The sequence below is a fragment of the Anas platyrhynchos genome, chromosome 1, assembly GCF_047663525.1.
Source record: "Anas platyrhynchos isolate ZD024472 breed Pekin duck chromosome 1, IASCAAS_PekinDuck_T2T, whole genome shotgun sequence".
Lineage (NCBI taxonomy): Eukaryota > Metazoa > Chordata > Aves > Anseriformes > Anatidae > Anas > Anas platyrhynchos.
In genome coordinates, this window is record NC_092587.1 from 123,094,883 (window position 1) to 123,111,627 (window position 16,745).

At 42.1% G+C, this 16,745-nt stretch overlaps 1 protein-coding gene across 14 annotated transcripts in view; it reads right to left on the minus strand.

The window, feature by feature from the left end:
* Positions 1 to 13,536: 13,536 nt before the first annotated feature.
* The window catches only part of CASK (calcium/calmodulin dependent serine protein kinase), a 220,612-nt gene continuing 217,403 nt past the window's right edge, over positions 13,537 to 16,745 (minus strand). For all 14 annotated transcript variants that reach the window (XM_072027795.1, XM_072027786.1, XM_072027779.1 and 11 more), the window contains one exon: positions 13,537 to 14,932. In XM_072027795.1, coding sequence (XP_071883896.1) covers positions 14,756 to 14,932 — 177 coding nt within the window. In that variant the 3' untranslated portion in view covers positions 13,537 to 14,755. The remainder of the gene's footprint in view (positions 14,933 to 16,745) is intronic.

The following is a 16,745-nucleotide window of genomic DNA, read 5'->3' on the forward strand; positions in this document are numbered from 1 at the left end:
AAAGATCTACTGCTTTATCATTAGCACCAGCAATTTCTAAGTACGGAGAAAAACACGTATTCCTGGTTGTGGTGGCTCCCCCAGCTATCTGTAGCTAGGCCACATTTTTTCCTCCAGCAAAGAAAGATGCCAGATGGTTTGATAAATGCCTATTTGACCTGTTCCGTGAACTAAATTCAATGAGTTTGGATTTCCAGGCTATTTATGAATCCATTAATCTTCTTAAATGCTAAATTCATCTGTGTATTATAAAAGGTTGTTTTTCAAACCCAGTGCAGCCAAATGCTGTAGAGGCGCATTATGTTAAGGATGCCTTTACAGGAGCAGTATTTCATCCTGTCAGGAAAGGTTTATCAATAGGTTTGACACAGATGATAGGGCACTGGGCACAAAAGGTCATATTTCACTTCCCATAGGATGGATGCCTAACGAGTTTTTATAACCCACGCTTTCATTCTCTGTGCTGAAATACATCAAAGCTGAAGATTGTTTCACTGAGTAATGGCTACAGCATGGCCTTCAAGTTAATTATTGCTTCAAAGATGCTGCTTCTCTATCCACAAGAATGGCAGATTAGATCTGAACGTGAAACATCTCAAGATGTGGGTTTTAGCAGAGGTTGCGCTGTGAGGTGAAGGACAGGGAGACTGTGTGTGATAATTTGCTTCACAACAACCAGGCCTGGAACTTTGCAGTTGTGGGACAATAGCCTTGGGCATCGATAACTTGAACATATCATGCAGTCAAACACCGAGTGCTTGCCCCCGAAAGCTTCTCTGTAATACAGCTGTGGCTGCTGAGGAACTGTGTGCTGCATGTAATGGGCTTTCAGTTTCCCCCCAGCAATGGGGGCTCTGAAACCCTGTTCTTAGCCCTGAGCCCTTGGAAGATCAGCAGTCTGTGTTCCTAATGGTACGGAGCATCTGGCACGTGAGTGCAGAAGCTTGATGGTTTTCCTCCCCTCTCCTCCATCTCGCTCCTTCCTCATAGCTCCCTGTGCTCAGCTCAGGCATCATCTTTTGCCTGTGCTTACCCAGAGTGGACTCCTGGACAAGACAGCAAAGTATTGCTGCTCAAAACACTGAGAGGACTTCCAGCACCATGAAAGCTTGGGTCAGACTGCCAGTGCCCACTTCATTCTTTCACGAGCCCCGTTTCACAGCTCAGAAGTCCTCTCAGGTGCCCATATCCATATCCAGGAGCAGAAGGGAGAAATCAGAAGTGCAAGGAGTGCTTCATCCCTGCTCAGGATCACATCATCTGGCATACACCCCGATGCTACTCCTAAAGAAGTGCATGGGCATAGAAGGGACATAACACGGTTGCCCTCACATCCTACTAATGGCCTGACAGCTATGGGGCAAACATTTCATAATGGGACTCAGCAAATCAGTTGAGGGTTGGACCTGGTTATCCTGCAATCTACCTGAAATGAAGATGGACCTGTTGCAAACATCACCTGTTTGCCTTTTACTGTAACATTTGAGAAATTATCTTACATATGAGACAACATGATTCTGTGTGGGTAAAGAAGGACACTGTTGAAGCTCTCACTCATGATACCCTTTCAGCAGGGTCCCAGTCTACAAAATCATTGGCCTGCACAGAATCTGCATCCCTTTCCCAGGCAGGAAGAGAAAGACTTCCTCTGGGCAGAAGCTGGGGAAGAATTGAAAGAATCGGAAGAATTTGAAGCTGTGTAAGCTTCAAAAATTTTTTGCATGGTATTGGGATGCTCCTCTTGGCTGAGGCTTGTTCAGAGAGCTCTCAGTCTAAAGTGTCTGGAAGAAGCAATTTGTTTTAATGCACAGTACTTGTTAGTAAACACAGTGTTTATCACTGGTGCAACTGTTTTTATACGCTGCAGCCAGTTGCTATTAAATTAGAAGGGAGAAGTGGTCAAAGTAAACACACAAAAAAAGAAATGACCTGTTTTTGGGTATTATCTCTTGGTCTTGATATTCTGTAGTTTCTACCTCTATGTTGCATTCCCTGGGACAAAGCTAGGTCTTTAACATTAACACTTGCTTTATGTCATGAATTCATTGCCTATTCTGCTTATCGTGTAGAGTCTTACCATGCTTTCCTGCTTTGGAAATAGATATGAAGTCCAAGACAAGAAGAATCACTGTAAATAAAGGTAACTGTTGCTAGAATGGCAGAAAATGCCATCCAGCTGAGACTGGAGCTTCATCACCAATTTTGAAGTGGGTGTTTAGCTAATTAGGTATTTAATGAAGTGGCTTTTTAGCTAATTTTTGTCTTTATGACATTTCGCTGTTAGCTCTTAAAAAATTAAATCCTGAAAGTGTTGAGTTTTCCTTTGATAGTTTTTGTGGTCACAGACTCAGGAGGAACCAAATCAACTGAGATAAAGCTTCTTATGCCAGAAAATCGCTGTTCCTCCTTTGCAGGATGTGAAGCCTTGCAAGAAAATAGGCTGTCACGATCACCACTGCCCTAGTGTGAACCTCATGTGACAGGGTTAGTTTGGGCAAGAAAAAAATACTTTCTAGTTGCATCAAGCACACCTTTCTAAGTGCCTGTTTTTTTTTAGAGACAAGTTATGTGTTTATTGCACTGACACAATATCAATTCCTCCTTTCTCCCTGCCTGCTGCCCAAATCTGATAGAGACCAAGGGAGGTCAAAGAACATGCTGTAGTGAATTTAAACTCACAAACCTCCAAAAACAGTTTTAAAAGAGCTTTATAGAAAATACTAACAAGGGAATAAAGACCATGAATTAAGAAAAACAAACAAACAAACACATCAAACAACAACAACAAAAGCATAACAAGTATTATTTTAAAGATATGCATGCTGTCAATTTTTAAGCATAACAAAACAAATAATCTCAATATATAAAATAAGGAAGATCTAAAAGAAACTGTATCAAGGGACACTACCAAGTGGCTAGCTGTTGGAAGAAGTCTGGTGTTCACTTCAGATTTTACATTGCAAAGAAGCAACTGTGGGTGGGAACCTAAACAAACACAAGACCAGCATCAGAAGTGCTTGTCTTGGGGCAAAGCTGATCTTCTAAATTCTCATCTCTAATATAAAGAGCAACACAAATACGACAAATATTAGCTGTTTCTGGACAGAGTAGGTCTTGCCCAAAGCATGATTTTCTTGACCCCGTGGTTAGTTGAACCAGTCAGATCTTGTACTCTGTGGTTAGTTTTAGCCTTCAATGTGAAAAGTTCATTACTTCTGCAGTTTTTCTTACTTTTGACCTTCACCACATCCTTTATTTTTGTTATACTTCCCTCTTCATTTCTCTCTCCTTTAAAGACTGATGTAAAGTCTTATTTTGTACAGTATAAAACTTATATTCCCTACGAAGAAACCCAAGGCATTTTAAAAAGGCTTAAAACTTCCATCAGTTTTACTATACTTACCCATGGCACAGTTTACTTTGTCTGCACATCCCGTTTCTTTGCTTTTTGGATGAAGAGCTAATTTCATTTAGTGCTTGTTCTGAACTCCCTTCAGTGCAGGGACTTCACCTGCGCTGGGAGCCTTGTGATGTGGCTACAGGTTTGCACCGAGACTAGCTTAAGCTGCCCTTCTTCTGCCCCCCACAAGCCATCTCTCACTGCTGTTGCAAACTGCTTGTTCCTCTTCTGAGCCAAGACTTGCTGGCGCCTTTGTTGTGCTGCTGCAGTAGGGCTGTGCTTGAAGCTGGATCACTGCAATGTTGCACTTGAAAGCCACATCCGCCCCCTCGCCCTTGTTTTGATGGCTAGGAGACCAGCTGTTTCCCCTAAACTTTTATGAGTCACCTTGGAAAGAAATGGGTTAAACTAAGGGTAATGATCAGAAAATTTAATTGTTGTAATTGTTGAATTTGAAAGGGCAGCAATCTAAATGGGAATTCAGATTTGAATCTGAATTGCTGGTTTACACCGGGTGATCTACTCAAGTCAGCATGGGTCTGGTGTAAAGGTGCAAGGAGAGATGTTTTTTTCAGGACCCAAATGAATTAACAGTTGAATTTCAGTAGCACTTCAGCAAAACAGGCTCTATGCCCTAGTTTAAGACACCGTAAAAATGCTCTTATTCTCAGACTTTTATTATTAGCTCTACTTACTGCAACCAGATTGTTTTGAAGATTACATTTTTACAGCTCTTCTACCTCCTCCTGCATCTTCCCTGCAACAGTACGTTGGCAGTCTTTGGGTTGGTTAAAGCACTTACGTGCTCTCATTAAAATGATGAGCAAGAAGTAAACAGCTAACAAGTGACTACAGGGAGTTATCTGGCTTCAGCTGGAACAGGGTCAAGTTTTTAAACCATGCCCTGGTCTGATGGAAAGGGAGAGGGCACTTCTGAACAAGGACAAAGAGATGTGGTCCTCAAGGCAGAGAGCAGCAGCAGCAGCAGCAATGAGGGCATGGGCTGGCTCCTGCACTGGCCCAAGAGCTGGCCTTGAATCCCCATAACTGTTGCTCCTCACAGCCTTACCTCTGCTTGCGAGACTGCGGGGGACTTGTTTGCCTCAGTCTATACTCCCTATAAGATGTCTTTCTCTGAAACCTACTTTATTACCTACAGAAAGGACACAGACTGTGGTCCTGCAGAAGCACTGATTTTTGTTACTGTGAGAACATGAGCTTGTAATTCATGAAGAGCCATTGTCTCTGCATGGTTTACGATACACTCTTACACCCAGGAGAGGAGGAAGCTAGGACCACACTTACTCCTCTTTTACATGCTGTTTCCTCTGGTGTGAGGGGCTTTCAAGCTGGCAAGAATATGAAAGAGATCTCAAGAAACTTCTGTTCACTGATGTCAAGAAACTGTTTACTGGTGACACTCCAGGGCCAGCAGTGGCTTCGTGTGCCACAGTGTCAGCCAGTGAAGTGTGCCTCTGAAAGGCGGAAAATAATAATGATGCCTGTTGGTACACAAGGAAATGCCACTTGTACAGCAGCTGCCACAGTGATGAAGTGTCTGTTGTCTTCTGCATAGGTATGCTGCAAGCAAGGAAGCACTGAGTGCCTGGTGGGGTGAGGATCTGCTGAACTTTCAGCAAGCTATGTCATGCAAGCGGGTGTGAAAATACACATAGATAGCTCCCTGGGGTGTTAGTTCTGGACTTTTAATTATGAAAACAAAGCTGAGTGCACAGTGCCAGGAATAAACAAATGGGCAAATGTGATAAATAGGCGATAAAGGACAACTAGCTGTGTGCATATGAATTGAGAAGAAGCTGGCTGCAGCATTTCCTCACTGTGCAGAGTGACAATGCCTCAATGTGGTGTGCTGTGACGATGAGATATATGTATCACACCCTATGTGGACAGGCGCTTTCTTGGTGTGAGGCTTGGCAGAGAGGCAGAAAGCAGAGTACAGATGCTTTAGATGCTAAACTTGCAATCAGATAAAGTTTGTTGCAAATTCCTGTGCCGAAGCAGGTGATAGATTATTTTGATAGGCAAAAAATAATGGTGAAATTTGCATTTGCAGAATTTTCTTAGGCCAGCAAAGCTTAAAGTAGGCTGTGATTAATTCCAAATTACTTGAAAGCCAGGTAATTTGGAACAATGTGATATGTAAAATAGATGTTGACATATGTAAGCCAATACATATCAGAAGATACAACATACATTGCTTACAGGCATGGCTGTGTTGCTGAGGAAAGGAACCTCCTGTTTCTGTATTGCTGTAAATGGCTGGCATATCAACAATCAAGAACCAAACAAAATGCTGTAACTGATAAGGTTCGGAAAAGGAACTATGACATATTATAATGCAATAACATTTACGCCTTTTAGTAAAATATCCTCATCTGGAGTGTGTCCAGCTTAGGCCTTAACTAAGAAAGACATAGCAGAAATAATGTTTGGAGACATAATAAAAGGTCAAAGAACTAGCACTTCTCATTAGACTATATTGAAAAGACTGACTTAGTTTAGAAGGAGACACCTACAAGGTGGTAAGTAGCGTTGACACTATGAAACTCACTTGAAAGTGGCTGTGAGCAAGCCAATGCCCCACAGCTCATCGGTAGCGTGGGACACAAACGACTGTAAATGCTGACTGGATTTAAGCTAAGTTTTAGAGACCGAGACAGATCTCTGTGCCACTGCATGCGGGAGCAGGCCCTGGGCCGGAGCTGCAGCCCATGGAGAGCCCCCGCAGGAGCAGGGGGTCTGGGGGGAGCTGCCCCCACCCGTGGGGGACCCATGCTGGAGCAGTTTGCTCCTGGGGGTTGGATGGACCCCGTGGGACAGAGCCATGTGGGAGCAGTGCTTGAAGAGCTGCTGCCTGTGGGCAGCCCCAGGCTCAGCTGGGGAAGGACGGCATCCCTGTGAAGGAGCGGCGGAGAGAAAGCATTTGGGACTGATGCCCTGTTCATCCCCTGAACAAGGCAAATAGGGGGGAAGGTGTTTTTGGTTTGCTTTTAGTTTCTCACTGCTCTAGTCTGCTAGTGATAGGCAATAAATTACATTAATCTCCCTACGTGAGTCTGTTTACCCATGATGGTAAGTGGTGAGCAATCTTCCTGTCTCTACCTCAACTCTTCAGTTCTTTTTTTCATATTTTCTCCCCTGTTCTGTTGAGGGGTTGCGGCAGGGAGGTGAGAACAGTATGGTGGTGCTCAGCGAGTCTCAGTGTGAAACCATCACAAACGGCTGGAAAAAAGGGCTGACAGGAACCTTTTGAAGTTGAACAAGGGGAAGTGCAAAGTCCTGCGGGGGGTGGAACAAACCCAGGTACCAACACCTGCTGGGGGCCACCCAGCTGGAAAGCAGCTCTGCAGAAAAGGCCCTGGGGGCTCAGGGGGACACCAAGCTAAACATGAGCCAGCAACGTGCCCCGGTGAAGGCTGATGGCATCCTGGGCCGTGTTAGTATTGCCAGCAGGTGGAGGGAGGTGATCCTTCCCCTCTGCTCAGCCCTGGTGAGACCTCCCCTGGAGTGCTGGGTCCAGTCCTGGGCTCCCCAGTATGAGACAGCCATGGTCATACTGGAGAGAGTGCAGTGCAGGGCCACCACAAAGGTGATGGAGGGTCTGGAGCACCTCTCCTGTGAGGAGAGGCTGAGAGAGCTGGGGCTGTTCAGCCTGGGGAAGAGGAGGCTCAGGGGGATCTCATCAATGTCCATAAATACCTGAGGGGAGGGTGCATAGAGGACAGAACTAGGCTCTTTTCAGTGGTGCCCAGTGCCAGGATGAGAGGCAGTGTCCCTCTTAACAGCAGGCAACACTTCAGTGCTGTGTGGGTGTTGAGGCATGGGCACAGGCTGCCCATAGAGTTGTGGTGTATCCTCCCTGGAAATCTTCAAAAGCCTTTCGGGCATCCTGCTCTAGGTGGTCCTGCTTGGGCAGAGAGCTGCACCAGGTGTCCTCCAGAGGTCCCTTCTGACATTTGGTTTCTGTGATTCACTGAGCTCTTAGACTTTCTTCCTCCTAGTTGTCACTTTTGCTCAGAGAGCTGAGTTTCCTTCTTCTTAGCTTGAGTCTTGCCTACGGCAGGTCTTGCAGAGACTGCTGAAAACCATTACAAGTCACTCCTCTGGGCAGCAAGACACCTCAGGGTAAGGTCAGGACACACCTGGGCCAAGCTTAGGCAATCTTGCATCATCCCACTTAGAAGGGCCTGTGTCAACTCCTTGTCTATCGGGACTGTGATATATGCCAATCTAATCTTATCAGTGTATCTAAGGCTAATGTAATTGGGTAATATTGTTCAATCCTCCCTGAGAAAATAAACAGCTACAAGAGACCTCCACTATTTTTAGTCAGGTAATGACACACAAAATGTCTGCTCTTACTACGCTAGTACAAAGAAGTGTCCTTATCCATCTGACTTTGCATACTTTTATGTTATAGTGCAGCAAGAGGCTCCCAAGCTTTATAAACGTGACTTAAATATTTAAAACCTTGGACTTAAGATTTAAATGTAAGGTTTCAACAGGCCAGTGTTCATAGCAAATCAACAAATAAAAACCACAACGCAGCCTTTTGTTGGCCATAAGTGGAACTGACCCTTTTGGAGAGGAAGATTTTCTTTGTTAAACCACCACAGTGAGACAAAGCATTTGTCAGAAACACTTCAGGAGACGGTGACAGGTCAGTCAGGATGGGGACTACAGGAGAAAGAGCGCTCCAACTGTCCTCACAACCCCGGGGAAGGCAAGACTTTAAAAAACAAACCTCCAAACAATCAAAAACTGAAATAGGAATTTCACAGCAAAGAGCTGTGAAGTTACCCACAAGCTGCAAGAGGCAAAAAAATAAATTGATAATTAGTTTTAGTTTAAAGTGCTTTGCTCTGTAGATTGAATGTGGTAACTCAGCCACCTTGTTTCTGATCTTCAGACTAATGCTCAGTTTTGTTTTAGCAAAATATTTTCTGTTCCATTTTAAGGTCTGGGCTTTTGTTGGGATGCAACAGTGCCTGTGAGCATTGGTTGACTGCTGCTGTAGGCTGAGGCTCTCCAAGTTCTTCTCTGCTCCAGCAGGTTTGTGACCAGGGTCTCGGGGGGATCTCTGTGCTCAGACTCATGGGTTTCCCCAGAGCATTCTCCATTAAATGCAAACTTCCCTCTGCAGCAGCTACTGAGATCTGTCCATCCTGGAGAAGGCCAGGTTCTCCTTCAGGAGGCAATGTACACCACTCACTGAGCCCTGATCTCCGAATCTGCAGGATTTAGTCCTATTTGGTCCATTCTGAGCAGCAACGTGAACCTTCCCTCATGCCTGGTTTCTGCACGGAACCAGGAGTAGAGTTTGTATAACTCTAGGTGGAGAGACTCTGATTGCTCTGTGGATCTGAAAAGGTCTTCTCTGGGGTGAGGCCTCGCGTGCAAACCCCACACAGCACCTGAGCCTATGAAGCAACCAACCTGTTGCAAAAATTGGATGGGGGGCAGGAATGAGAAAGCAGACAGCAACAACCTCAGCAATTTCCCACTTCTAAACTAATTAATGATGAAACTCAAGTAAATATGTTAAAAACATGTTGATGAAAACACAAGACTAGAACAAAAGTCAAAGCTTGGAATTACCGGGACTCCTTCCGTTGCCTTCAATGGATTAACATCCCACTGACAGAATACTCGGAATTGCAGCAGAGCCAAGCAACACTTACACAGGAGAAAGCTAAAGCTTTTTCTACTCTGCTTCTAGTCTTGCAGATTTAAAATCACAAAAAGATGACATGGGCAGAGTAGAATCCTTCAACTGCCAGCACTGAAACCCTTCAGAAGGGTGCAGCCAGGGGTAGTTCTTTGAACTGCTCAAAAAACCCAAGGTCTTTTCCTGGGAGCAGGATCTCTCTCCTTTTCCTCTTGTAACACACAGGAAATATTCTGATGGCTTTACTAAATGCTAATTTTGATAAGTGAAAAGAACAATATATTTTAAGACAGTCATCATGACCAGCTAACTTGTGAACTTTCGAGACAAATCTGATTTTATGCATTACACAGTTTATATGCATGCATCTTTTTTTTTCTAATGATAAATGGAAAAAGACAGTTTTGGAATTTTTCATATTCAACAGAAAACAATACTATGGGCTTTATCATCTTTTGCCCACTGGAAAATCTCAGAAATCTTTACTGATTTCTTAGATAATAATCTTTACTGAATTATACTTTTGATAGAGCTGTTGCTGTTGTTATGTCTACTCTAGTAAGCAGAAATGGGCATAAGGAGATGCTCAGACATCTAAGTCATTAAATGTAGTGAAAAATGACTGAGTTTAAAAACAAATTAAAAAACAAAACAAAACAAAACCACTTCATTTTCTGCATAAGCCTAGGATGGATTCTCTACCATTTGGTATTACGTGCTGTAACATTGTTGTAACCTGTGTTAACTACAGTCATTGAGATAAAGTATTCTACAAAACTGCTCTTCAAACTCTCCTCATCTTTCCCTGGCTAATTTGGAGATGAATCTTCAAAGATCTTTTATAACAAGGATACTAAGTAATACAGAGGGGAAAGTTTGCTAACTGTTAGGAAAATGCACCATAAAATCATGTTTCTGAGTGTGATGCCACCTGTTCCCCATCCCTTCTCTCTCACACAGAGACAAACCCAAGCATATGACCCTTCTGCTATTTTGCATCGACTTGAATTTTCTCTGCACATCCAGTGGATTAGTGCAACAGCAGATCTGGGCATGGGTTGAGTTCTCCTTACTCTGGAGTCCTCCCTGCTCTGCTGTGTCTCTCTTTTAAAAGTCTGGTCATGCTTTTGACATATTCTCTGGTTTGTTAACTGTGACATTCAGCACAATCCACATGTTCTCCCTGCTGTTTGCAAGACTTGCCCCACTACTCTGATCATTTTATGAAGAAGTGGAAGTGAAGTCTCCATCTGGATGGCTGGGAATGGGAAAAAAAATAGGCTCATATTTCAGCTTCAAGATGAGCTATACTTAAAAACCCAAGCAAATTCCTTCCTTCCCTAACACAGAAACAGGCTCAAGTTACATATTAATCACAAGAACATAGATGTTGTTAGAGAACACAGAGATGTGTCTAAGTGTGCTTGTTACTGATATTCCCAGGGCAGTTGCTATGAAGAGATAAAGCAGAACACATGGATGTGCATATACACACCTCTTTTTGTTTTTTCTTAGAAAGAAAAGCTTAGAACTGTACAAAAAGTAATTAACTACCTAAATGTTTAAAATCTTAACTGAGATCTCAGCTACGGGAAACGTACCTGTCTCCCAGGTAAGAATTAATTATTTATGTAATAGTCATTAAAGATGTTGAGAGCTAATCACGGTGGAACAGAATAGGACCAGAACTGTTTGTGTCTAGTATTTCAATCTAGATTTGCAAAAAGCAATGTGAGCTTTAGTGACCTTTCCAAATATTCATTTCAGTGATAACATTCTGAAATAACTTCCTTAGAGCAAAGAACAAAAATGGAACAAATACTGATGTTAGTCTGTGCATTATTAACTCATTAACTTTTCCTAATGGCTCCAGTTACACAGCATATACCCCAGTTCAATGCTTTTTGGGATAAGTCTCATCTTGCTACCTTGTCCTTTCAAAATCAACTGAGTAACCTTGCTAATGGTGCTTCTGAAGCAAGTAGTGATCTTTTCACTTAGTGGCTGGTGGCACAGCACCTTTCTTGACCCAAATCAAATCCAAAGATGGAAGAATTAAGTTTTGGTGGTGAGATCAGAAATCTCTCTCTGATTTTAAACAGCTGCACGCTATAGGTTGCATGACAGTGGCCAGGATTGTCTAAGCTAGGTTACCATTTCAATACAATAATCTTACCACTCTGAGACATTGAATAACCTAGTGTACTTTTATTAAGTAAATGGAAGCAGAGGTTAATGAACATTTATTGGACCAACTTAACACCTTGAAATAACAGGCATCAGTCAGACTGAGGCAGCATACTGAGAAGATCAAATTTTCTTTACAAATCTATGAGCCCCTGTACAAAAAATAAAGTATAAAAGGGGCAAACAGAAATAATTGTTTCATCCCAAACCTAGGGCTGCTTCTGAGGTCATGTTCAGCACAAATTTAGAGCGGTCCAAGAGGTGCTCTGAATTATGCAGTGATATTTACAGTACTAGGAGGACCCTTTCTCCAGCTGGAGATTGAATAAGGAAATTGTAACATTAGTTCTGCACCTGCATGAGGTTTCCTCCTGCAAGCACAACTTCCAGCTGCATTTATAGCAGCCTTTTGCTCTCTATGTACCATACAAATACCACAGATGCACCAGCAGGGTTTGGGCAGGAGGCTGGGGAGGATTGGACAGATGGAGGCATTTTGGGCTTGCTCTATGCTCTCTGTAACTGTGTTGAAACTGGTTCATGGAGTTCAGGGTGCTGCGTGGTTTGGCTGTGTGGGAAGCCTAGGTGGATTTTAAGTCAATTTTTGCTACCTAAGGTTCCTACAAGGAAAACAGCCGATGGTGAAGAGGAAGCAGGATGGTTTGCTAATGGATGGATGTGCTTTACAGTATTTGTCTCTTGATAAAACGCTATACGGTGAGAATAAAAAACCCAAAGCTTTCCAAGGTAGTCTTTTTACTGTGTAAGATTAACTGAATGGTGGCTTCGCTTAAAATAAGAAAAGCATTAGTTATATTAAATCACTACTTATTGTCGTCTACATAAGGCAGAAGCAACCTCATGGGCTTATCAGTTTTCTTTCCTTACAGGCTGGATATACAGAATTTTCAAGGAATTCATAGTAAGAGTCAAAAGTGTGTCATCAAAACATGGCAGACTGTACCCTAATTATCAACATTATTTTACCTCTTTATTGTCATCAACATTTGTGATGAAGAATGTGTCACTGAAATCAGATACCAGAGATGCTTACCAGAGAAGTTTACACTTCTAACACCCGAAACACTCCACTGCATGATTTTCAGTAGGTCTTCTCTTTGTGCTTTACTGGGAAAAGAGGTAGTTTTGAGAGTGAATGAAGCTGTCACCTGGGCGAACTTGGTGAGTATGCAATACTACCAATACTGCCATTGCAACAGTTGATCTACACAAACACCTGCTAGGATGCCATCCAGAACTAAAAATGACGTAACACAAATACTTGAAAAATTACCTCTTACGCACTACATAGTACCCAGCTTGTACCCATACCCTTTTAAAAGGGCTAAATTCAGAACAGATGAGCAGCTGCTATCGATGTGATCTGTTCCTTCTTGTTTGCTGATTTCCTTGCACTGGGCCTACAAAGATTGCTTCTCATTAGCGTGTTACTAGTACTCCACATACTATAGGCTCAAGGGATGCGGTTATAGTACCTGGTTTGGGACTTGGGTGTGGAACTGTGAATCCAGCTGTGGCATAAATGAGCTCTGTGTTAGGGTAAAGCTATGGATGGGGTTCCCAGCTGTCCTGTACACCGTGAGCTTTGCTGTGAGGGCTGCACAAAAGAAGCACGTTGCTTGGTTTGGCTGGAGCTAGGCTTTGCCTAATCTTTCCAAGAATACAGATTTGACCACCTGACCTGCAGTAGAAGTAGGCAGGAGAAAATTAACAGCTTATGAACTTGATGATTATTGCCCCTATTTTAAAGTAAGAGCATTTACTGTTTACACGTGCAGTGGTCCCCCACACCTGAAACAACCTACAGATCAATTACAGCTGATAGCTCAACCTCTCCAATAAATAAATCCCTTGAGAACACTGTAATTTTAACTTAAATGCTAAACTTCATACTACACAATAGTACAGCCCACAGAGCTTTTAACACAAATTGTTGTAAGGAACATTGTATTTCTGACACCTAAAAAACAAGTGGTAATGCTTCTGTCTGTTAAGCGCTTTCAGGAAAAAAACGTAAACCATGTGATCCAGTAAAGGCATGGTAAGGAGGGTAACAAAACAAAGTTAGCACATTTAATTAATTTTTCTTACTTGGCTCTGCACTGATTCTAAGCTGTCCCTGTGCTCCTGCACCAGGGCCTTCACTTAACAGACTTCAAGAAACCTTTTCTTGCTGCAAGAGTCACTGATTTGTTCTTGGAACTCCCTGCGATGAAATGAAGGACCCAAAAGCATTCAGTTGTTGAACACATAAAAGGAAGTATATTTAAAATAAAAAAAATTGGTCAGACTGTAGAGTCAATTACCATTTTAAAGGAATTTACAGGGCTGTTGTAGATGAGTCTTTTGGAATAGTCAGTTTATCGCAATGCCTAAACTGGTTTCTTCATTGCACAGTATTTTCTTTTTAAAATGTGTGCATTTTTAAACAATTACATACATATTAAAAATCAGCATTTCTTTGCTTAAACTTAATTAAAACGTTAATACTCTCAGACAACACAGATCTGAAATGGTGAAACCAGTAATTGCCCCCTCCCACCTTACAACAAATTAAATTGAGACAAAATTACAAACACATTTCACTACATGATTATTATTAATAAAAATCAGTTTTTTTCTTTTTTATAAAGTTGCCCAAAATGCAAGGGATGTGCATAGGTTTACAACTTAGTCAGAATAATATTTTACTTTATTCCCTTGGGTACGTTTTCCCATGAACGGAATGTACTTTGCTGTAGATTACAGTTTTTTTTCAACACAGATACACCAACGGCATGAACGCTTGCGACTGTCCACATGCATTAAGAGTCAAGACCCAATTTCAAATTTCTAAAAGTTTTACAGAGTTCTTCAAAGAGACAGTATCACATTATCTGGATGTTACACAAAAGTACTTGAAAATACTATCCTAAAAAAAAAGCGAAGAAAGGCCTTTAAAATTTATGAATTTGTTTCGTAACCACTAGACTAATTATTTCAAATAAATAAAGGAAAGCAAAGTATTCCAATCCATAAAATCAGACTCTAAAAAGAATGTAGTGTTCCACCCCCAAGTTAAGGTAACAGAATCATTTTATTATTACTATTAAAATAGATTATAGAAAGCAGCATCTATTTTGTGCAGTTTTTAGGGGCCCTTGAAATAAAAAGCTATGATTTCAAAAAATATAACATTCCAAAGGACTGAATAATACATATATTTAAAGATACACTTTATTAAAGTTTAGGAGAAATGATTAAAAAAAGATACTGTCTCTTTAAATTAGTGTTTAATTTTTTTTTTCCCTCCTCCTATCTATTAGGACATGACAATAATTATAAATTTAGGTCACACTACATCTAGGTAGTCTCTAGGGGGCCAAGACCTGTTGACACAAGGTCGGTAACGTAGAGGTTTTCCATGTATGAGGTGGTTCCCAGTAATGACAGGCTTTTTCAATTCTCTCATGAGCGGCCTAATAGACCCAGGAGACCGGCACCCACTGCGACGCTGTACAGACGAGCTCAATGGCTTCCTCCAGGTGCCTGATTGTTTCATCGATTTCGTTGTTGATAATTGTTAGGTCAAAGTAGTGTGCATACGTTCTCTGCAAGATTTCAGACTCCTTTTGCAGGCGCTGAAGAGATTCATCCTATTTGGTGATCAGAAAAGGAAAGAGGAGAGCTAAGTCAGATCCCTTCCTATTCTTGTACAACACCTTTCTAGCTATTGCTTACAGGGAAGAAAACAGGCAAAAAAGCAGTAGGTCGGCATGGGTGGTTTAGAACCCACACCTAATTCTTTGGAAATTACAAGGAAGAAATTGTATGTTTTCTGTCTTAAAGTTGACATTCAAACACCAGTTATTTTTTGACGTTACTTGACACGAAACACACACTTAGACTTAAAAAGGCAAGGCGGAGGATGAAAGCTTATAAAAGCAGCACAGACATGGAGCAAAAGAGACCACATATGAGTAAAACATATGAAGCGCACAAATACGAGCTACTTGGCCTACGTCCAGGTAAGAACACAAGAAACAGAATAGGGTGTATTGTCAAGTATCAGCTGTTCCCAGTTTTGGTAACGTTTTACTGTTCAACATCAGTCTTCTGGGTTTACTTCCTTTAACCATTGCTTACTGATGAGGAAGTTCTCACTCCACATTGCACCGCAGTTCCCATTTCAGAGTACATCACTTCTAGCATCTCTCAGTGTGCTGTGCTGAAGACCCAATCCCGCAGTCCAAGCTTGAGAAGGGTCAGCTACTGAGGGCTTGGTACTACAGCTTTGTGTCCTTTCCTTACAGGATCAGCTGCCTCCCATTTTGGGGGTGTGCTGCCTAATTCTTTGTAGCTTGTGATGCTACTGCAGTGAGCTTTGTCAGTGGGACTTGTGTTTCTGAGAGAGAGACAGCTTGCAAAAGGCTTGTTTCTATGGTCCTGGAGTGGTTGTGAGTTACAAGCCTGAATTTCCTTCCTGCAAATTCCCTTAGAAATTCAAAGAATCATTTCGTGTTTTCAGGAACTTTGAAATAGCCACAGTGATCGGTTCCTTCCCTTTCTGTGTGTTTGGGGTGGATATAGGGCTAAATAGGAGTTGGACTTCAAGATCCTTATGGGTCCCTTCCAACCCGGGATATTCTATGATTCTAAATCACATATGAACCAGCAGAGACTCCGGCTGCTCTAGTATCTGTAGGGTCACCCTCCTTGTTCACACAGTTCTAGGCTGTAGAAAGTACAGAAACAGCTCCTATAGCTGGTTTTACAAGAAACTATTTTGGGAACAGAAATATTTCTGTCTAATAAGAGATCTTCCTCCCACCCCCTTCCTCCTAATTTTTTTTTTTTCCCAAGTATTCCGTTTAGACTTCCGAAGCACTTCTAGCTGCAGTGACAGGCCGATGTGAAATGGTGGCTTTCAGGTCCTCTGGAGGGAATAACCTGTGCTGAGACAGTTCTCCTTCCCTACAGCCATGAAACCAACCGCTTCCGGAGGAGGCGTTCTCAACCCAAGTTACAGTTCTGCTTCTTCCTGGAGCTGCAGCCCCAGATGGGGAGGGAATGAGACCTCCACTTGATAATCACTGAAAATCTCACTCAAGGTCAGACAAGCGCTTCTCCCGTGCACCTTTACACAGGGCACGCTGCTTTTATGGACCAACACATGTCTACAGCGATGCTTGGCACTTCTGTAGAATAGTGTGTGAAAACATTAATATACTCCAATGTCAAACTGATCAACACAGATAAACACGAATATTTTTGTGGAACACTTCATATGGCCCAGTGTCTTTAAGCCAAAAACCCAGCTACATAGTTATCTGTCAAAGTTTCAGAGATTTTGAAAGAAGACATCAGTTTATGTCAGCTGAGAATCTAATCTTTTCTGTTTAAATTAAACTATCATACTTGTCAAGTAGACATCCTACCTGTCAAGCAGAATATTTTCAATGCTTTAAT